Below are 20,782 nucleotides of genomic sequence, written 5' to 3'. Positions count from 1 at the left end.
GCTTGCAGACGTGATGCATCTCGCTGGGGTTTCAGCACGGTCAGGACATACCAGTCAGAGAAATGTTGGCTTGCAGAAAGAACGGTCATGGAATCGCAGAATCGTCAAATGGTTTGTGTTGGAAGTGACCTGTGAAGGTCATCTCGTTCCAACACCCCCTGCCACGGGCAGGGACACCTTTCACCTTCCAGGGCTCAGAGGCCCATCCAACCTGTCCTTGAGTGTTTCTGGGGATGGGGCATCCGCCACCTGTATGGGCAGCTTGTGGCAGTGTCTCACAGCCTTCATCATGAAAAGTTTCTTCCTTCTGTCTAGTCTGATTTAGTTCAAAGCCATTACCCCTTGCTCCCAGGGGTGGAGCATCCGTGACAGTCCTCAGCACAGCAGAGGATGGGGAGATGCAGTTCCATTCTGCCTAGCTCCCCTCTTCGATGGGGCTGGGGTGTAGGTCACTTGGAGGAGACACTCCTGGGTAAAGTCTGGGTGGATTTGGTCCCTTCTGTGCAGCTGGGCCTTGAATTTTTATCCTGTGTTTGGGTTTACTGCTGCAGCAGGGGCCAGGCCTTCTGTCCATGGCACAGATAATGGGGTGGTGGTGCTGGAAGGACCGTGTCTTTGCAGGCTGGGTTGCCATTGAGGGATGAGATGCTCTGCAGAGGCACCTTCTGTGAATATGTCTATCCAAAAGCCACCTCCTGTCTGTGTGGGAACTGTTCTGGCCCAGCTGTAGCACGGGAGCTTGTGTGCTTGGAGCTGCAGGACTGAAATGGCGATTACAAATCAATGAGGCTGCAGAGGCTCTCACAGGAGTCAAGCAGCAATATAATATTTTGGGTTATGCCAGAGTTAAATAGACTCATCTGAGGTACCTCTCTCCTAAATACCTGTGGGATTATGAGCCTAATGAATGGCAACACAGTGTCGGCAGCACAGGGCACGGTGGGAACTGAGAGGTGAGGCTGAGCTTGTGTCATGGGGCTTGACACAGAGCAAGCTGGGCTTTGGAGAGGTGCTGGCTCCTGAGGTGGCCTTGTGAGAGGCAGGACAAAGCTGGTGCGAGTCTAGAAACGCCTCAGATCTTGACCGATGCACGGGGATGGCTGGGGGCTCCTCCTGGAGGGATGACACTGGGAGACACAATGGGGACCAGCAAGAAACAGGGATGTGTGCCCCTGGGGATGCCCAGAGGCGCTGTGGGGAAGGCTGGGGAGGGTCTGGAGGAGCAGTCCTGCCCAGGCAGGGGATGGAGCGCAGCTGCTGCCAATGCCACCGCCGAGCTGAGCCTCCCACCCCAGCGCTCCTGGAGCCTGCCTGTACCTGCTCCCAAGCCGATATTAAGCCTGCTCAAACACTGCACCGCCTTCTCCTCACATTGTTTTCTGTACCCCACACCCAGCACCAAAATAGCGATAACCCCCCCCTTCCCCACCCTCCCGCGGTGACTCAGGCTGGCGGGCAGGCACACATCTGCTTCTCATTTAATGTGCAAGCGCTCTGACCCTTTTATTTTTATCCCCAAAGTCCTCCCGCTGGTGGCTTTCTCTCTCCGGGGGCGAGGGGAGAGGAGAGGAGGGGGAAGCTGGAATCGCCACCCTTCGCTCTGTGCTCTTTTCTGGAGCCCTCAAAAAAAAAAAGATGTGTTTTATTTTGGAGCGCTGTTTTTCGCGCGGGGCTGGTGACAGCCTCGCCCGGATCCGCATCCAAGTCCCTCGCAATCCTGTCCACTCCGGAGGGACGCCAGCCAAACCAGTTTTCCATGGTTAAGCTGGGCACATTTTTCCGCCGTGGTTGGTTGTGGTTTTTGTTGGTTTTTGGGGTTTTGTGTTTTTTTTTTTTTTTTTTCTTTTTTCTTTTTGTGTCAGGAAGCGAACCCACCCAGTGTGTGCGCGCCGTTCAATAGGAGCCTTTTTTTTAATTTCTTTTCCTTTTTCTGGCTCTGAAGAAGAACAGGACGGGAGAGAGGGAAGGGGCTGGCCTGTTCTCCCAGGGGAGTTCAGAATGGAAGGAAATGGCTTTTTTTGGCTATTTTTAGGGTCATGCTCAAAGGAGGTACCCAGCACTGACGTGCTTATTGGGTTGTAATGTTGTGTGTCCACAGGGATGTATCTCATATATATATATATATGTATCACATCTATCTATCTATCTATCTATCTATCTACATATATATCTCCTGTATCACTCCCTGTATCAAGATCTGGGCATCTTGCACAAGGGGAAGGTGGTGGAGGAGAGCAGCTGCAAACCTGTGGGCAGAAAATCCACCAGCAATGTCACGTACCTCGTGGACCCTCATCCATCTTGTGCCAGAGCTGCTGGAGGGACAAGCAAGCTGATGCTCCTCCAGGCCAGCTCCGGCGCAGGCATATCTCTGGTGGATGTCTGGGGAAATCTGGGGATTTTCCTACTGCTGGGTTGGTTTTTTTTTTGGTGGTGTGGGAGGGGGATTGTGTCACTTCAAGTGTGAATGAGTTTGCATGACAGTGGGGTGGTTGCAGAAGAGGACTGGAAGCTGTTCTGCTTCATTTATCATATTCCCCCCCTCCCACGTGCGTTTGAGGGGTGTGTGTGTGTGCATACAGATATGTATGGAGGGGAGATGTTCATCAGAAACATCGTCTGGAGCATGGTCAGGAGAGCATCAAGGCTTTGCAGAGTCATGTAGGTAGGGACCACTGGGTGTTTCAAGAAAAAAAAAAAAAAAAAAAAGATGTTGAGCATCTCCAGCCTTGCAGCATCTTCTGAAACCTCAGCAGAGAGGAGTAGAAGGGAGATGATGCCCTCAAGCTCCAGACCTCCAAGGAGCTGCTTGAATGGCGGGGGTAGGGGGGAACAACGCTGCAAGAAAAGACTATGGTCAGGTGTGACCATCCTATAAAATCTCCTGTCTGGTACCTGCCTGCCTGTGGTTAATTAATTTGCCCCTGCTCTGTGCGTAGATGAAGCCCTCAAAACACCATCTGGAGCCAGGCGGTGCCTTTGATGTAGCTCCGCTAATTGTTTACATTTATTTGACCATTTATCACCAGGATCCCCACTTTGCCAAAAACCTGCTCAGCACATCAGATGGCACTTGTCATGCAGCATGCAGACTTCATCAAGCTGCCACCCAGAAGTGACCCAGAGCTGCTGGTTTTGGGAGCTTTATATAAACCCCGGAGCTGGGAGGTGTGCTGGGTAATTTAAACAAGCTGGAAGGAGCAAGCTGAAGTGAAAACGTGGCCCTTCAATTATATAGGAGGAGGCATTGAACTCTATTCTGGTCCTGCCAGGGCTCCTGTTGGCCCTTATCTGGGGGCCAAGAACTGGTTCCAAGGAAATAGGAGAGCCGTGGGGCATGGTCCTGGTGATGTGATCGTCGAAGTCACAGAATGGTTTGGGCTGGAGGGGACCTTAAAGATCATGTAGGTCCAACCTTCTGCCATGAACTCAACCTGTTCATCACCACATGGCAATCGAGAGCTCAACCTGAGCAACAAACCCAGAATTGGGTCCTGGTGGTCATGGAGTAGCAGCAAATCCCCAGTACAACCGGTAGCACCCAACTCTTCAGGTCACTGAGGGATGAACCTGATTCATGATTTGCGATTTTGCCAGATCGTATCTGTGTGTAAACAAAGTTGTTGAGGTACAGAGTGGTTCATGTTGGCTCTGGGTGGCTGGAGTTAAACTGCTGGGATGGATTTGTTGAGAGATGCCTAATATTTGCTGTGCTGTGTAATCAGTCTTTAAAAAATTCACTGAGATGGATTCACAAAGGGCACAGGAGGTGCTTGGGCTTCCACACCTGGACGAGCAAATGAGTGGCACCTGTAATCACTATTTACCTCCTTAAGCAAATAGTCCTTCCCAGCTGATGCTGTAGCAGAGATATCCAGCAGATCTCCAGCATTGATGCACCCCAGGTCTGCTTGGCTGGCTAAACTTCTGCATGGATTTTGGAAACTGGGAAGAGAAGGGATGAAATATGTCGTCGTTGGGATCACTGGAAACCGTGGAGGTGGTTCTAGGACGCCTTTTATTTTGGATTCCCTCATGGGACGTAGGTGAAGATGGCCTTTTGGTGGCCTGCTTATAGGAAAATAATAGTCCCAGCCAAAAAAAAATCCAGTTTTATATAGTAAGTGCAAATATATATAGTTCACGAGGGCTCAGCTTGCCAGCCAGATGTTGACACGGATGAATCCTTGTATGTCCAAGGATTTTGTTCAGAGATTAGTATGAATATTGAAGAGTCCAGTAGGTAATGGAGAAATACCAGGGTGAAGGTCACCCGTGTGATCTCAATCCCCAAAGCCTGAAAAATTTAATTATGTGATCAAGCCATGCTCGACTTCTGGGGCTCTTCCATCTCACACACCCTTGGCTCTGTGGGGCCTGGCCAAAAAGGGTTGGGCTGTCCCTTCCATGGCTCCCTGATCATTCCTCTTCTCCCAGCACCAGTGGGAGGCCTCCATCTGTGCCAGCACTGCTGGGGCTCTGGTTGGCCTTTGCATTGTAGTCCTATGGATCATCCCCTTAAATTGTCCTGATCTGTTCCATTTGCAGAGAGGTGTTCCCTTGCCAGGGGACATGTGGGGTGATGCCACCTCTGCAGCCACCTCTGGGGCTTCCTCCCTGTCCTTGCTGCAAACATCTTCCATGTCAAATGTGACCTTCTCTGCATCCTTCCTCCCCAAAGCATCACTTTAGAAGCCTCTGCCCTTTTCTCCTTTGTCCAGACCTAAGGCAAAATCCATGAGTTTTGTTGGCGAGATCCTCAGCTGCGAGTGGATGATGATCTGGCTGTGTACCTCTTAAAAGCCCAACACCCCCAACTTTCCCAGCTCAGCCCCGTGTTTCCCGAGCATGACTGGTCCCAAGGGGAAGGCTGGTCCCAGTTATGGGAGGCTGGGGCGGGTGCCCAGCCCGGCAGTAAAACCCCGGTGCCGCTGCTGCGGGGCGGTTCCCCTCCTCCCACAGCAACCCATCTCTGGGGCTGCAGAGTGGCTCCTGCCCTCTGGAAACCCGATCACTTCCTTGCGAGGGAGGCAGGGGTCGGTGTCGCCGCGTTTTCCTCACGGTTTTCATCCCCGCATCTCGCCGGGAAGTGATTGAAAGGTGAGGAGTGCTCTGCCCCGCCTTCCCGCCGCAGGGCAGAAACGCTTGGTACTGGGGTGGGTGGCTTAATAACATGTTCTCCTGGAGACAAGATGTTCAGAGGGGCAGGTGTGCTTAAGGAAATACTTGCCTATTTTAGGTTTTCACCCTCCTAATTTTACTTTTTGTATTATTATTATTAAAAAAAAAAAAAAAAAAAAAAAAAAAAAAAAAAAAAGCGCGCTTCTCTGCCTGACTTCAAGTAGGCTTTTAGGGATCCCAACTCATTCTTGGTCTTCCAGAGTGGAGTGGAGTGCTTGACTGAGGCAGTGGTGGTGTCCCTGTGGGGCCAACTTCGAGTGGGGTGTCGACGTGGGTGGCTTTGCTCAGGAATGTTTGCACAAGGGACTTGCTCAAGGTCATGGAGCAATCAGTGGGTGCAGGAACAGAACCCCAACATCCCTATGACCCCAAAACAAAACCACTGAATGGTTTAGATTGGAAGGGACCTTTAAAGGCCATCCAGTTTAAACCTTCTTCCATGGGCAGGGACAGCTTCCACTAGCCCAGGTTGCTCCAAGCCCCGTCCAACCCGGCCTTGGGCACTTCCAGGGATGGGGCAGCCGGAGCTTCTCTGGGCAACCTGTGCCGGTGTTTTTCCACCAAATAACAAGAGCAGGGGCTATACATCACTGGCCAGAGTGTTCCATAGAAAGTAGCTTTAATATATTGACAGATTAGGGTGATCTCACATGCACATCTTAATTGCCTCATTATGAAGAGGCACAAATAACACTGGGGGTGGGGGGGAATATAACCCACATATATTTATGGGCTGATGGATGTAGCAGGCAGGTCTACGCAGACAGGACCACGGGTGGATGCAGAGGGAGAGCAGCCAGCCCACCCTGGCTGCTCCCTCCGTTCCTGCAGCCTGGAGCAGGGATTGGGAAAGGGGAGCAGGTAGCAAAGCAGCAGAGCCAAAGCATCTGTGCCTCAGGGTTGCTCAGTGCCCTGGGCAGGGGAGGTGGTGGTAGGAAATAAATCAGTGTGGGGAAAGATGATGAGATCTCCTGCTGACTCTCCCATCCCTGGAAGTGTTCAAGGCCAGGTTGGATGCGGCCCTGAGCAGCCTAGTCTAGTGGAAGGTGTCCCTGCCTATGACAGAGATTTGGAAGGAGATGGGCTTTAAGGCCAACCCAAACCATCCTGGGATTCATTCCGTGATTCTCTGACTCCCTCTCCTGACACAGGAAGCAGCCTGGGGGTGGCCTGGAATGCTCAGCACCCTGAATCCTGGTTTTGCCACCTCTGGAATGCTTTGCTGGGTGGCCTCATGCTTCAAGTGTAAAGCTAAAATTCCTCCAGGGGTTTTGTGTCAGCAAGGACTGGCTGGGGGGGAAAAGGGGGATACAGGGGGTCAGGGAATGGGATGGGGGAGCAGTGGCCAGGGATGTCCAACCCCAGACTTACCCCTGCACTTGCACCCCAAAGCCAGCTCCATGTACGGGGTGGGGGGTGAAGGGAATAACTGGAGACACCTTGTTTTGCCTGGAAAGATGACATTTTGACACCAGTAGCAGGCAGAGATCAGCCAGAGCCTCAGGCTCCTTCCCCCGCTGTGCTGAATGCAGAATGAGCCCAGCATGGGGGGGCAGCTCGTTTGCATCCCCAGCTTACCCTGGGGCACCCCCATATCTTTGGGGTGGCAATCCCACAGAGACTGACTGTAGACACACTAAAAAGAAAGGTAGTCAGGAGCCAGCAGCTTCCTGAGGGGAGAGTCATAGCGAAGAGAAGTCCAAACAGTGCACATTTCAAGGTGAGTTGTTCCAAAAATCTCTATACAGGCATCAAAATATAAAATAAACCCACATGAAATATAAATATGTAGAGTAGTAATGTAAATTTTTTAATATCTACTACATACAAACAATAAAATATTAATGCACTGTGATATTAATATAGTAAAATGTTAGAGTATTAAAATGCTTGAAATATTGAGATGCTGCATGTCATAGCAGTTATGTTAAGTGCCAGCATACAAGTAAAGGCCAAAATTGCCATCTCCCAGCCAAGATTCAGGTTGTGAAGCAGATGGAGCAGTTGGGAAGGGGGCATCCCCATCCCTGCCACAGCCCTGAACCAGGAGCCACATGTTGCACAAGCCTGGGATCTCCCCTCCAAGGGCTCAGCATCCCAGGGCTTTGTCCCCGGGGATGAGGAAGGAGATGGGAAGGGGAAGTGCTGGCGAGGAGCCCTCACAGGTCTCCTGCTCCTGGCACTGAGCAACACTGAGATCCAGAGGCAGGATGCTGTCCCATCTTTCCCAGGGCTCCTCCAAGCTGCATCTTCCATTTTCAGCCATACAAATGAATATAGACAATATTAGTTTGTTTTATCTGTTTTCAGTGCACATATGCCTAGAATCTATTGAGTATACTTCTCTGGTTTTTTTTTTAATTCACCATGATGGTAAATGAGCATTTCACCCCTCTCTCTCTCTCTCTCTTCTCTCTCTCTGATATTTAAATTTTACATTACTGGTTTGCAGATGCTGTATTATACTGGAGGAGCTTGAAAGTAAAAAGATTTTAAAAAGTTGAAGGGGTTTTTGAGCAGGGGAGTGCCTGGACGAGCTTTGGGTCACCCAGGGAGCACACATTGCAGGTGGTTTACAATATTGCTGTGATCCCTAGCTTGTACTTGGTGGTTTTTTTCATCCAAAAAGGGGCCGAAGCTTATCTCCCCCTGCCCCCTTTTTTTTCCTGTTGCACATTCAAGGGACTAGATCTGTTGTCAGAATGTGGGGAGAAGCAGTCTGACACCCAAATAGCATCTCCCAGCATAATTTTTTTTTTTTTAAAGAAATCGTGCTTTTCCTGGCAAGAAAGTAATGAACGAGTTTTAAGCAAGTCCATAAATGCGATGTTTCGAGACGTCATTTGCAGAATACATTTATTTTAGGTGCCCTCCACCCTTTCCACCATCTCCCTCCAGTTTATTTTAACAATGCTGTAATTTTCTGTTGTAAAATGGGATTTTTCTCTTTAACTCCATGTCGCCTGCTCGGCTTTTGCATATGTGTGTGTGTGCGCTGGTGACATTTGTCACCATCAGATGCTATTTTTATGCCTGTTATTATTGAGGACCCCACCCTTGGCTTGGAGAGGGGAAGGGGGGAGTGCAGGAGGAGGGAGAGGAGGGAGGGGGAGGAAGGAAAACGTCAGCCTCAGCACACTTCCAGCCTCTGGCCATCAACCTCCCCGGGGGCATGGGAACCATAAGGTCATTTCTCAAGCTCACTGAGCTCCAGAGCTGTCAAACCACCCTGAGAGTTTAAAAAATGCAAATCTATGCAAATGAGCGGGCTGCTTCTCTCCCTCTACCCCCCTCACCCCCCCATTTAAATGACATGAATCACCTTCAATTTTGCCAGCATCCTGTAAAGTTATCGGCTTGTCTAAGCACTGTGGTTAACAGAACCACTTCTCAAGACGGCCAGGAAGGGAAAAGAAAGTACAAACAGTCAATTTCCATCAAAAGCAACATCACTTTTTATATATTTTGTATATATAAAATGTATATAAATATATATATAAAATCACATACCCCCCCCCCAATCTCCCAATTCAATTTTTTTTTTTTTTTACTGCGTACTGAATAATTCACTAATTAGGGATAATGAAGTTTAGTGGCCAGAAAAAAAAAACCCTCTAGAAAAACATTTCTCAAGGTAGTCTAATATTTTGATTTTCTGATCTTTGGCACTTGGGGTGAACTGGCAGTAAAAGATCAAGATGTGCTTGTGGGAAGACACGTTCCTTCATGCAAGGAGCTCCTTTAACACTCATGCTCCTTCCAAACAAAAATAAATGAGCAGAAGATGAAAACAGCAATAGGAATTTAATTGCTCATGCTTATTATTCGGGATACAAAGCCCTGAAAAAGGAAGTTGTCTTTTCCTCCCTTGCTCAGGGGTTATTTATTATCTCACACTCCGCTCGGAGAGCACATTTGATTTGCTGTCGTTTATCGTCGATTTTCAAGGGGGATTTGATACGGGGCTGGTGGGGCTCATAAGAGGAGTGTAGCTGGTTAACGTGGTTAAGCACAGCACACTGTAATGAATCAATTTGTTTCAGACAACAGGCATAATTAGCGTGGAGGTAACGGGCACACCGCGGGACGTGGGGCTGGAGCATCCTCCTTCCGCCAAAAGCGCCGGTGGCTGGGGCTGAGGGGGCTCTCAGGGCTGTGATTCCCGGCTCCTCTGGGCATGGGCAGGTGGCTGCAGAGGGCTTCCCATGGTGCCAGCCCCCTGGGAGGCTTCACTGGCCAGGGACAGCTGTGCCCGGTCCCGGTGTGGCTCCCACCGGGCCTGTGCTCCATCACCTGTCCCCAGGTGTGCTCCGTCGGGGTTTGCACCGCCCTTCCTTTGCTCACCAGCTCCCACATGCGAGCTTCTGGCGGTGCTGGTTAGGTATGGGGGGGATATCTGTGAGTTCTCAGCTGGAGAATGGCCCTGCAGAGGGAGGAGAAAGCATTCCTTTTCCCACGGGAATGTTTGCTGACGAGTCGGATCCCCTCTAGGGGCCCCCCAGGCTTCGCCAAGGGTCGCTGGCTTCCTGGACAAGGTGAAGCCTGGATTTTTGTGGGCAACCTCCATCAGGCCAGGCTCTTTCCACCCCCGAGGGCCTAAGGCAGGTGGGAGGGTGGGAGCCAACCCCTCACCATGAGGCAAACCAGGTCCCCACAGCTGGTGGGAAGTGGGTTTGGAGTGAGTGCAGCCAGACCCTGGGCAGGGAGGGACACCCAGGACATGGCAATGGGTCCTGGGAGAGATGTGGAGGTGGTGTGGGGTGGAATTGGGAACCTGACAGAGGTGTGGAGGGTGGGATTGGGAACCTGGTGGTCTCAGATTTGTGGAAGGGTGAGGAGGGGGGGGCTGCAGTTTCACTTCCAGGTACCCTGAGTTCTCTCAGGGATGAACTGCTTGGCTCTGAACCAGATGTGTACCTGCAGCAGGGCCACGAGCTGGGGCTGGTAGAGGTGACACTGCATGAACACATGCTCTGTGTCCTGGGGGTTTCCAAAGGGTTAGTGTATTCAAAGTTATTCTGTCTGTTTGATGTATTCTGTGTGTGAGGGGATTAATGTATTCGTCGCCTGCTGGAGGAAATCACTCTCCTTTCCTGGGATTTCTCATGTGCAAGGGCTGCTGGAGCCATGTGAAAGAGGAAACATCTTACAGATTAAAAAATGGCAAAAAGAAATCAGGTTTTCCTCTTGGGTGTGGGCTTTTTGCTTCCGAGTTTTCCTTTGAAGCTAAAGCTGCTCTGGCAGGGGAAGATGTCTGCCAGATGCACAGGGCATTTGATACCATGCTGACAAGTCCAAGCAGGACTGGGAATGAAGCAAGCTCAGCTCATGGGAGAAGATGGCAGACAGCTATCTGTGTCTGGCCTGGTCCTTGCCCCCTCTTTTTCTTCCTCTGAGCGTTTAGGTACACCGTGACACAAATCCTTTCTTGCCTCCCCATTCCCAGGTCCCTCAGCTAGACACCCCTTTGATGGTTGTCCACATGCTGAGGTGACATGGGATAAATTCCAGGCATGGACTAGCAGGAGTGGATTCCTACTGGTCCATAAGGACCACTCTCCTACTGCAGCAAGCAGCCAAGGCCCCCCTGTTTGGGACATCCAGTTGTACCAGTCCCAAGAACAGTGGTGTGGATGGGATGGGCACTCCCTGGCTCACCTTGTTTAAGCTGTGTAGGTGCTGGGACTTGGCAGTGTGAAGCAATGCAACATCACACTTTCCCCACGTAGCTCCTGGCAGGGCAAATCCAGCATGTGCCCGGAACAGCGCTGTCTCTGGGAGGACGTAGAAGAAACCTGGTGGGAGGGAGTCGTTGCACAAGGTTGGTGGGGGAGGGATGTGAGGGAGAAGAGGGAGCTTGTGGTGGTTGTGAAAAGGTGAATAGGGTGGGAATCGAGTAGAGGAGGATGGAGACAAAGAAGGAGCTGAAAAAAATGTGGAGGGAAGCAGAGGTTAGATCACAGAGGACCTGGAAGGAGTTGAAGGTGGCATGGAGATGCAGTGGGGCAGTGAAAGTGGGAGGTGATCACAGGGTTCAAAGTGAGGTGGGGGAGAGAAGGACACCGAGAGAAGGCAGCATCATTTTGGCATCACCGATTGGGAATCCCCTGCTAACACTCCTCTGCCTGTGCTTTGTCCTAGGGCACTAAATGAGAATATGGCCAATGGCATTGAAGATCTTATCGGGATCCCATTCCCGAACCACAGCAGTGAGGTGTTGTGTGGCCTGAACGAGCAGCGGCATGATGGGCTCCTCTGCGATGTCATCCTCATCGTGCAGGACCAGGAGTACCGCACCCACCGCTCCGTCCTGGCTGCCTGCAGCAAGTACTTCAAAAAACTCTTCACTACCGGCACTTTAACGGACCAGCCCTATGTTTACGAGATTGACTTTGTCAAGCCCGAAGCACTTTCTGCCATCCTCGAGTTCGCCTACACCTCAACCCTCACCATCACCACCTCGAACGTCAAGCACATCCTCAGCGCTGCCAAGATGCTGGAGATCCAGAGCATTATCAACGTATGCCTTGAAATCATGGAGCCCGACAGGGAGGCTGAAGAGGAAGACGACAAAGAGGACGACGACGATGACGAAGATGAAGACGAAGATGAGGAGGAAGAGGAGGAGGAGGAGGAAGTGGAAGATTTCGTCAATCAGGAGAACCTAACCGATGTACAAGAAGTAAGCTGCCACCAAAGCCCTTCTGAGTCTGACCTTACCGAAGAGGCATATCCAGAAGCACCTAAAGATTTTCCAAATCACTTCCCAGCCAGTAACTCCTCTGGACACCTGGGCATGATACGAGACTTCTCCATCGAGTCCCTGTTAAGTGAAAACTTGTACCCTAAGGCAAACATCCCGGAAAGAAGGCCGGCTCTCTCCCCCTTCGCCCCCACCTTCTTCCCCCATCTGTGGAACGGAGACTTTAGCTCCTTCTCCCAGCTCGAGGAACCACAGGTAGACAACGGCCCCTTGGATCTGGTGATCAAAAAGAGGAAGATCAAGGAAGAGGAGGAGAAGGAAGACCTGCCCCCGCCTCCTTTCCCTAATGACTTCTTCAAGGACATGTTTGCCAACACCCCAGCAGCTCCCCTAGGGCATATTAAGGCAGAGGCTGACTATGGAGCTTATCTGAATTTCTTAAGCGCTACCCAGTTCGGAGGAGTTTTTCCTCCATGGCCCCTGGAGGAAGAGAGGAAAATAAAGCCCAAGGCGTCCCAGCAATGCCCCATCTGCAACAAAGTCATCATGGGAGCCGGCAAGCTGCCCAGACACATGAGGACCCACACTGGGGAGAAACCCTATATGTGCAATATCTGTGAAGTTCGCTTTACCAGGTGTGCATTGGGTACCTCTGCCACGTGTGGGGAGCGGGGTGGTGGTGGTTGGAGGGGACATGTCATGACCCATGGGCTGGTTTCCTGAGCTGCACTTTCCCCCCCTCTCCCCCTCCCTCCCATAAAAAAGTAGGAAAGAAAGCAGGGCATGATCTCTATCCCTTCAGGGAAAAAAAAATGAAAAAAAAAAAAAAAGGGAGTAAGGGAGGAGGGTGGAGGGAGAAAATGAACCTACTGATTTTTGTGGGTTGTGGATGACATCCACAACTCACTGGATCCATCCCCTCACTGGACAAAAGCTTAAATAAGTAACAGGATATTTTCAACCCGGCAATAGTTCACCACAGTGGGACCAGAGTGAGCTGGAAAACAGATGGTCAAACAGCCAAGGAGGCTTCATCTCGAGTGTGCTGGGAGATGCATTGAGTTGGGAGGGCCATTTAGCCACAGGATGTAATTAGTTTGGGTTTTCACATTTTGGCACCAGTGTAGACCACAACCAAGTTGCACATGTTTGGACATGACAGTATCTGGGTTTTCTGAGGCTGGAGCAGTCCTAATTCTTATATGTTATAGTGCAGTGGGGGTAAGTCTCTTCTCCAGAATAACAGGCAACAGGACAAGGGGAAATGGCCTCAGTTGCACCAAGGGAGGTTTAGATTGGTTATTGGGAAAAATTTCATCACAGAAGGGGTTGTCCAGCCCTGGGACAGACTGCCCAGGGCAGTGGTGGAGTCTCCATCCCTGGGGGGATTCAAAAAATGTGTTGTTGTGGCACCTGGGGACATGGTTTGGTGGATTTGGTGGAACAGCTGGACTCATAGAATCCCAGAATGGTTTGGGTAGGAAGGCATCTTAAAGGCCATCTTGTTCCAACCCCCCTGCTATGGGAAGGGACACCTTCCACTAGACCAGGGTTCTCAGAGTCCCATCCAGCCTGGCTTTGGACACTTCCAGAGATGGGGCAGCCACAACTTCTCTGGGCAGCAACTGGAGCAGGCTATGCAAATCTAATGCTCCAGCTTGAAACCCTCCCCTGCAAAGCTGGGCAAATTTAATCGGCGAGCAGAGACAAATAGATTCCTGGACCTGCTCTTGCTGAGTATAATTAATATCTAATGAGGACAATCTTTACCATAATAATAAAGCTTTCTGACAAGAGCATGGTATTTCAGCTCCTGGCTGCGTGTGAGAGAGAGAGCCCTATTAAGCTGGGGCGGGAAAACCAGAGGAAAATAATCTGCACAGTAGGCAGAGGCGAGCTCCTGACAATGGCCAGACACCTGGGGTGCTCCTGCATTCAGCCTGCCTTTTCTTCTCCTGTCCTATGATAATATTCAAATGGAAGATATGCAGATGATGAGGATTTGACCTGAAAATAAATTTCCATGCTCCCCTCCATTAACGCAGCAGACGCCGCATTATAATGCGGGGAGCATCATGCCTCGGGCGGGCACATGCGACGTGAGCCTGCCTCACCCTGCTATTTGCAGGGGAAGGGCCACTGCACGGCGGTAATTCCTGCCTGCAGGAATTTGGATCTGCCTCCTGCTGGTGCTGCATCCCCAGGTTAGCACTGCGTTGTTGCTTCCAGGCGGGCGGTTCATGCCGGTGGTTGTGGTGGCATTCCCAGGCTGGGGGGACCACCTGGCCAGCCCCATGCTGTGGTCCCTGTTGCTCTCCTGCATGTGGTGCTGGTTACTGATGAGGGAATAGCTTGGCTTGACTCATCACTAGCAGCTTCCCCTGTAATGGGGCTAATAGGGCGGCATCGTTGGGCTTAGTTTTGGGGAAACCGAGGCACGGGGAAATGCTGGTACTGGCCCCCTTTGAAGGTTAGTAGGAGGGTTCAGGTGAGAATTCAGGTATCCTGACCCCTAATCCAGGCAGCTTAAATCAGCATCACGGAGGTTAAAAGCTCCATGCAGAGCTGGTCTAGCATGGCCCGTTGCTAACACAGGGTGAAACCCAACAGCTTTGACAACCCCCATATGCTCAACAGCTTCTAAATACAGAGCACAGGGGTAGTGAGACTTTAACCCAAGGAACAAGTGACAAAATTGGGACTGACCCAGTGGTGCAGTCTCCCCTCATCCCTGATGAAAATGAAGTTGTTCATGTGGGTCACCTGGCACTGAGCTGAGCGCAGGAGGGTTTTTTCCTTACTCTAACAGCCTGAGCAAAGTGGAAATCTCAAAACACTGGTTTGTTTTTAAATACATTTGGAAGGATTCTGAATAGCAAGCAGCTGTTTGGTTTTGTTTGAGGTGGGTTTTTTTAGCCATTTTCAGCATGGCTCTGATGTGAGAACTCTCCTTTAGGAAAAAGTATGTTTTTAAGCAAAGTGGAGTGATTGAGATGTAGGAAGAGATTTCTGTCGGGATTTCCTCAATGCTGCCACTTATATTAGTGTTTTGCTCTCAGGGGGGAATCTCGTCCTTCCTGAAAGCATCAGACTTCTGCCCCACAGTGCCTTCACTGGGGAGATGCAAGCCCAGATGGTCCCTTTTGGGGTCCCCTGGGAATGAGGTGCAGGGAAGCAGAGGTTCCCAAATGGGATTTCAGAATGAGTCGGTCTTTTGCATTATTTCTGCCTGTAAGGAATTGTGTAGGAGCAAATCTACCAGGGAAAAGAGGGAAAATATATTTTTTATGGGTGGGAAGTCCCCCAACCTCCCCATCAGATCACTTCCCCTTCACATCAGTAGCATGTGAGGACCCCCCATGCACCTGGATCTGCCACTCCCACTGCCCAGGGAGATCAGATCTCAGGAAGCAGGACTTAATTTAATAGCTCATTAATTTTTTCCCTTAAACAAAGGCTGCCCAGCCTCTAGTCTGCTGTTTCACCCTGCTAGAACGCTGGAGAAAAACTGCAAATATTTCAGCTTTTCCACCAAGACAGCCCCAGAGTGCTCAAGGAGAAACTGTTCCAGCCGGAAAGGTTAACATTATTTGTTCCTATTATTTGTGTTGTGACAGCTCGCAGAGCCCTAATCGCTCTCCTAATGCAATTGCATTAAGGTTATTCACACACGCGGAGTGTGGATCTCCGCCGGGGAGAGCCTGTGAGCCCAGCTCCCAGCTCACAAAGCCCGTGCCCCCCACGCCACATCCTTCCTCCCCGGGGGTGCTCCACCGCGGCCGGAGCATCCCACCCCGCCCCCCAGCCCCTGAGCTGCTCCAGGTAGAGCCATAAACCTTCTCTTCCATCCCCCTGGGGCGGGAGGTGCTGGGGGGGGATCGAGTTTCCCTCCCTGTCTGCCGCCGGAGATGGGTAACAGCCTGAAAAGAGCTTTGCCTGTGTTTACATTATGCAGTCCTGGCACGCGGCGTGTTTATTAGGAAAAGCGATCCCGCTAGGTTAAACATTACATATAGGGGTTTAAATTAAATTATAGGTGGGGCTGGTGGCTCTGCTTTTCATTAACGTTTCCCACCGCCTCGCAGTACGAGCCCCCTGCGTTCGTCCCTGTGTGTGTGTGATCTCGCCACGTTTTTATCCGCTCGGGGTGAGATTTTTCCGTGCTGCTTTGTCTTCTCCAGCTGAACACCCGTTTCAGCCCTTTCCAGGTGTGTGTGTGGGGAAAAATGCACCCTTGGGGAAAAAATCTTGGGGAAACAGGAGCTTTTAAAATGTCAGAGTGGGGAGTTGGGATCTGGCCCTGGGCTTGGCGCAGGGACCGGGAGATGCTGCTTGCTTTTTTTTTTTCTTTCTGTCTCCCTAAAAATCTGTAGGTGCAGGACACAGGCTGGGACCAGTTTCCCAAAGGCAGTAGAGCATCATCTGGTGAAGAAGTGACTCTCCTGCTAGGGATACTTCTCTGCATCCTTGCTCCTGAGGGATTTGGTGTACAGGGGTGCCAGGCCAGGGCTGCACCCCTGATGGGCTGGCTGACACCAGCGTCACCAAAAACTACTTCAGGGTGCACACAGGCAGGGTGGCAAAAATTAGTGCAAAGGTAGCACCTTGCAGGTTCTGAGGGCTTGACCTGCCAGATAATAAATAGATTTTTGGGGGGGGTGGGGGGCGGTTTTTACATTACATAAATCAAAATATCTCATAACATGTACTTATGTATTATCTAATTTATAATGCAGTTGTATTTTTAAACCATAATAAATAGTATTATATGCTGTCTAATATTCACCTAAAATATATAATACAGTTTTCCATAAGATATCTATAACGTGTAATAATGACATGACTCCATGCATTCTACATAAAATCCCAGTATTAGCACTTTGGAGGGTTCACACCAAAAAGCATTTTGGGAAAACAATATGAATTTTCACACTTTGCTCTTTACTTGAACTCCACTGGTGCAACCTAGCTGAGCAGTGCTCAGCTCAGTTCAGCTTTAGGCAACTTTATGTTTTACAATCATATGCTTTAGCTGTGATTTTTTTTTTTTTTTGACTGCAGAGGGAAACATCTGGGGGAGGGGGAATTATGATTGGACTGCCAGCATGGGAAAATATTCTTGCTTATGGATATTTGCCTTAAAAAAAAAAAATTATTTATATTTGAAAAAAAGGTGCCATTGGGATGGATATTATGCTGTTCCATGGCTGGATTTAAAAACCTTCTCCGTTCTGTGAGTGAGGCTGGATGTGTGCTGGCCTTGGAGACCATGGCAGCAAAGGATTGAGTGCCTGGAAGCTGCACTTCTGCCAGCACCACCCTCTGTGATGCTCCTGCTCCAAATGAAAGCCTCCTGAGACACCGTGTGGTCAGTGCAAGGATAAATGGAAGGAAAATCCAAGAGAGATTTAAATTAAGCAATATTTCCAACCCATAGTGCCAGGCTCTTGAATCTGAACCAATTTCTTTACTTGCAAGCAGGAATAGAGCCATGCTTAGTTAGCTATTCCTGTATTTAGGTATATAGAGATAGATATATTCCCATATTTATGTGCTTGCTCTCTCCAACTCCCTGACAGGAGGGTGAAGCCAGGTGGGGGTCGGGCTCTGCTCCCAGGGAACAAGGGACAGGACCAGGGGAAATGGCCTCAGGTTGCACCAGGGGAGGTTTAGAGTGGATATTAGGGAAAATTTCTTCACTGAAAGGGTTGTCCATCCCTGGAGGGATATAAAAACCGTGTGGATGTGACACTTGGGGACATGGGTTAGTGCTGGCCTTGGCAATGCTGGGGGAGTGGTTGGACTAGATGATCTCAGGGGTCTTCTCCAACCTTAATGATTCTGTGATTCCATGGTTTTGGGGCTTATTCCAGAGGGGTTTTTTCCTCCAGTTTAACCTGGTTTTGTTCTCTCTGGGATGGGCTGCAAGCTCCTGACGTGTGCGTGTGACGTTCAGCTGCCCAGGAAAGAGGCGGCGAATGCAAAGGTCACCCTGCAAGAGCATCCGCACACTGGGGGGAAGCCCCAAGACAACCTCCCCACCTTTCCTCTCCCGAGCCAAAGAGCCACCCCAACCCCACCCCCTCCATCCCGCGCCGCCCTGACCGAGTGCCTTTCTCCGTTGCAGGCAGGACAAGCTCAAGATCCACATGCGCAAGCACACGGGGGAGCGGCCGTACCTGTGCATCCACTGCAACGCCAAGTTCGTGCACAACTACGACCTGAAGAACCACATGCGCATCCACACGGGCATCCGGCCCTACCAGTGCGAGTTCTGCTACAAGAGCTTCACCCGCTCCGACCACCTGCACCGCCACATCAAGCGGCAGAGCTGCCGCATCGCGAGGCCCCGGCGAGGCCGCAAGCCGGCGGCCTGGCGGGCGGCCGGCCTGCTCTTCGCGCCCGGCGGCCCGCCCGTGGAGAGCGGCTTCGTGGTGCCGCCCGCCCTGGAGGAGATGGGCGGCCACCTCGGCAGCACGGCCATGTGCCTTCCCGGCCCCAGCCCCAAGCACTTCCTGAGCGGGGCCAAGGCCCCCTTCAGCCTGCAGGAGCTGGAGAGCCAGTTTGAGGAGACGCAGAGGAAGCTCTTCAGGCGGACCCAGATGGACATGGAGAGGAACGCGGGGATCTTCGCCTTCGCCCTGGGCCACAATGAGAACCTCGCCGCCCAGCCCTTCTTCCCGCTCCCCGACCCTTGGAGCACGGGCTTCAGTGGCCTGGCGGGGCTGGGCCACGTGGCTCCCATCTCGGAGGCGAGCAACTAAACCCCGCTCCCGGTCCCGCCGTGCACCCGCTCCCCTTCCCAGCGAGGCAGCCAGCTCCCTCGGGGCCCCCACCTGCCCTTTGGCATCGCTGGGCTCCCAAGAAACTCTTTGCCCCCTTGCTGCCGTGGGGCTTGGGGCACAGGGTGGTCCCTGGCGCGGGCAGGGGGGTGGGAGGTGCTGTGTCCCCTGGCCACTGGCACTTTAGACTCTGGATGCACTTGGCTTTGGGGCCAACAGGCACTTGCTGTCCCACCCAGCCACCCACCACTCATGGCTCCATCTGGGAAGGCCAGGCCAGGACTGCTGCTCTCTTCAACACTCCCGAAAATGTCACTTGCCTTAGTCCAGGGCACAGCCATCAGCGTGAGATGGCTCTTCTGGGGTAATTACTCCCCATTTTCCACCCGCAGAGCCCACTGGACACCAACAAGCCGTCTAGACTTGGTTTTATTATGTTACATTCCTTGGCCCTTTTGGTCAAAAGAACTTCTCTCTTTTGGATTTTTTTTTTTTTTGTGTTCTTTTTTTGGTTTTGTTTTTGGTTGGTTGGTTGGTTTTGTTTGCTTTTTTTTGTTTGTTTTTTTTTTTTAATTAATTCCCATGTCTGGCAACAATATTTATCCTACAAAGGATAAAGGGGAGGGTCAAGTCAAGCAGCCATGTTGGGAGACGGATAATCCTGGCCTTTGCCTTTCTCAGCAGTATATCGGATTTACAGGGCTGGTGAAAGCCCAGATCCGCAGCATGAGTTGGGACCCTAAAAACATTAAAAAGAAAAAAAAAAAAAAAAAAGGAGATAAAAAATCACCCAGCTTTGCAGCTGGGTGTAAAAGGGGGATTTACTTATTTTGGTTCTTTAGCTATTTCAAGATTTCAAAAGGAGAACCAAAGCCTATTTTGAGTATTTTAACTTCAGTTGCTTGAAAAGGTGAAGGAAAAGTTTTGGAAGAATCAGAAATGTTTCAATATTGAGCTTTCACTAAACCCTTGCTTTGCGAAAATGTACCACGTGGGAATTTCGAAATGAAAAAGTAGTTTCTAACCAAAGAGTCAGAATTCGCCACCACTGACCATTCTGAAAAGTCTGGGGTTCTGTCCTTAGTTCCCTCGAATTCCTATATATATATATATATTTTGATGAGAAAAATTTGCAAAACGCTCGTGTGTCCCCGAACGTGCAACGCTGATGGGAAAAAAATGAGTGTGGAAATATCCCTGCTGCTTGTCTCAAGGGATCTTTGTGGAAAAGAAATTCACTAAAGGTGTCTTGGTGATTTTACTGCCTACTTGCCAGCAAGCAGAAATGCTATTTCTTCACTCCTTGTTGGCTCAAAAGATAAGATGGTGACATACTGAGGGTGCTCCAAGCTGAAGGTGACCAGCATCCCTGCAGACCCCATCTTGGCCACTCCATCTGAGGATTATTTTGAGGCCAAAATCCAGCAGATTGGCTGGAATTGCCCTGCCCAGCCTACTTCAGCCCCAAAATCATGACCTACTCCAGTGAATAAAGGCTTTTGGTGACCATCTGCCTTCCATGGCTCCTCTTAGATGAGCCATGGGAGGGAGGTGTGGTTGGACCCCAGCTGCAGCACTGGCTGTCATGTCTTGCAGTGAGTCTCCCAGGAGGCTGGTTTTACGTGAAAACAGCACTTGAAAATGTAAATGGTACAAATTGGGGCTTTTTTTTATTTCTCTTTTTACTGTTACCTTTCAACGTCAGCAAAATCGAAGGGAATGAGAGGACCGCGGGTTCATGAATTTTTTTGGTTTGTCCATCAGTGAAGTGGTGGCTGGATGAGAATCAACCCACCAGAGCATGGAGGGGGATGCATGGGATCTGGGTTCTGCCCTCATGAGGGTATGAAGGACTTCTGCTCTGAGACCACCCGTGGCAGAATGATCCCAAGGAACTGCCCAACGCTCGCTTCCTCCTCCAGAAAAGAAACCCACAAAGACTCCACGTGCAACGAAAGTCAACGGAGAGGAAAAAAAGAAGAAGAAGAAGAAATAGAAAAAAAAAAAATCTTCTTAAAACTGCAGCAAACTTTTTCTTTTTAATCCACATCAACTTCTTACAACAAGCGACATTTTGCAGATGACTGGTTCCTTCAGGTGTTTTTTTTTTTTTTTT

General features: G+C 50.5%; 1 protein-coding gene across 1 annotated transcript in view; it reads left to right on the top strand.

Annotated features, from left to right (window-relative positions):
* Positions 1–20,023, top strand: part of ZBTB7C (zinc finger and BTB domain containing 7C) — a 149,615-nt gene extending 129,592 nt beyond the window's left edge. The window contains exons 5-6 of the mRNA XM_027896886.1: positions 11,323–12,519; positions 18,012–20,023. Of these exons, the coding sequence (XP_027752687.1) occupies positions 11,323–12,519; positions 18,012–18,648 (1,834 nt within the window). The 3' untranslated portion in view covers positions 18,649–20,023. The remainder of the gene's footprint in view (positions 1–11,322; positions 12,520–18,011) is intronic.
* Positions 20,024–20,782: the final 759 nt, after the last annotated feature.

The sequence above is a fragment of the Empidonax traillii genome, unplaced genomic scaffold, assembly GCF_003031625.1.
Source record: "Empidonax traillii isolate 1590-97213 ecotype Southwest subspecies unplaced genomic scaffold, ASM303162v1 scaffold519:size850040, whole genome shotgun sequence".
NCBI classification, from domain to species: Eukaryota; Metazoa; Chordata; class Aves; order Passeriformes; family Tyrannidae; genus Empidonax; species Empidonax traillii.
Note: the sequence above shows the minus strand (reverse complement) of the source record. Positions and strands in the feature narration are given on the sequence as shown.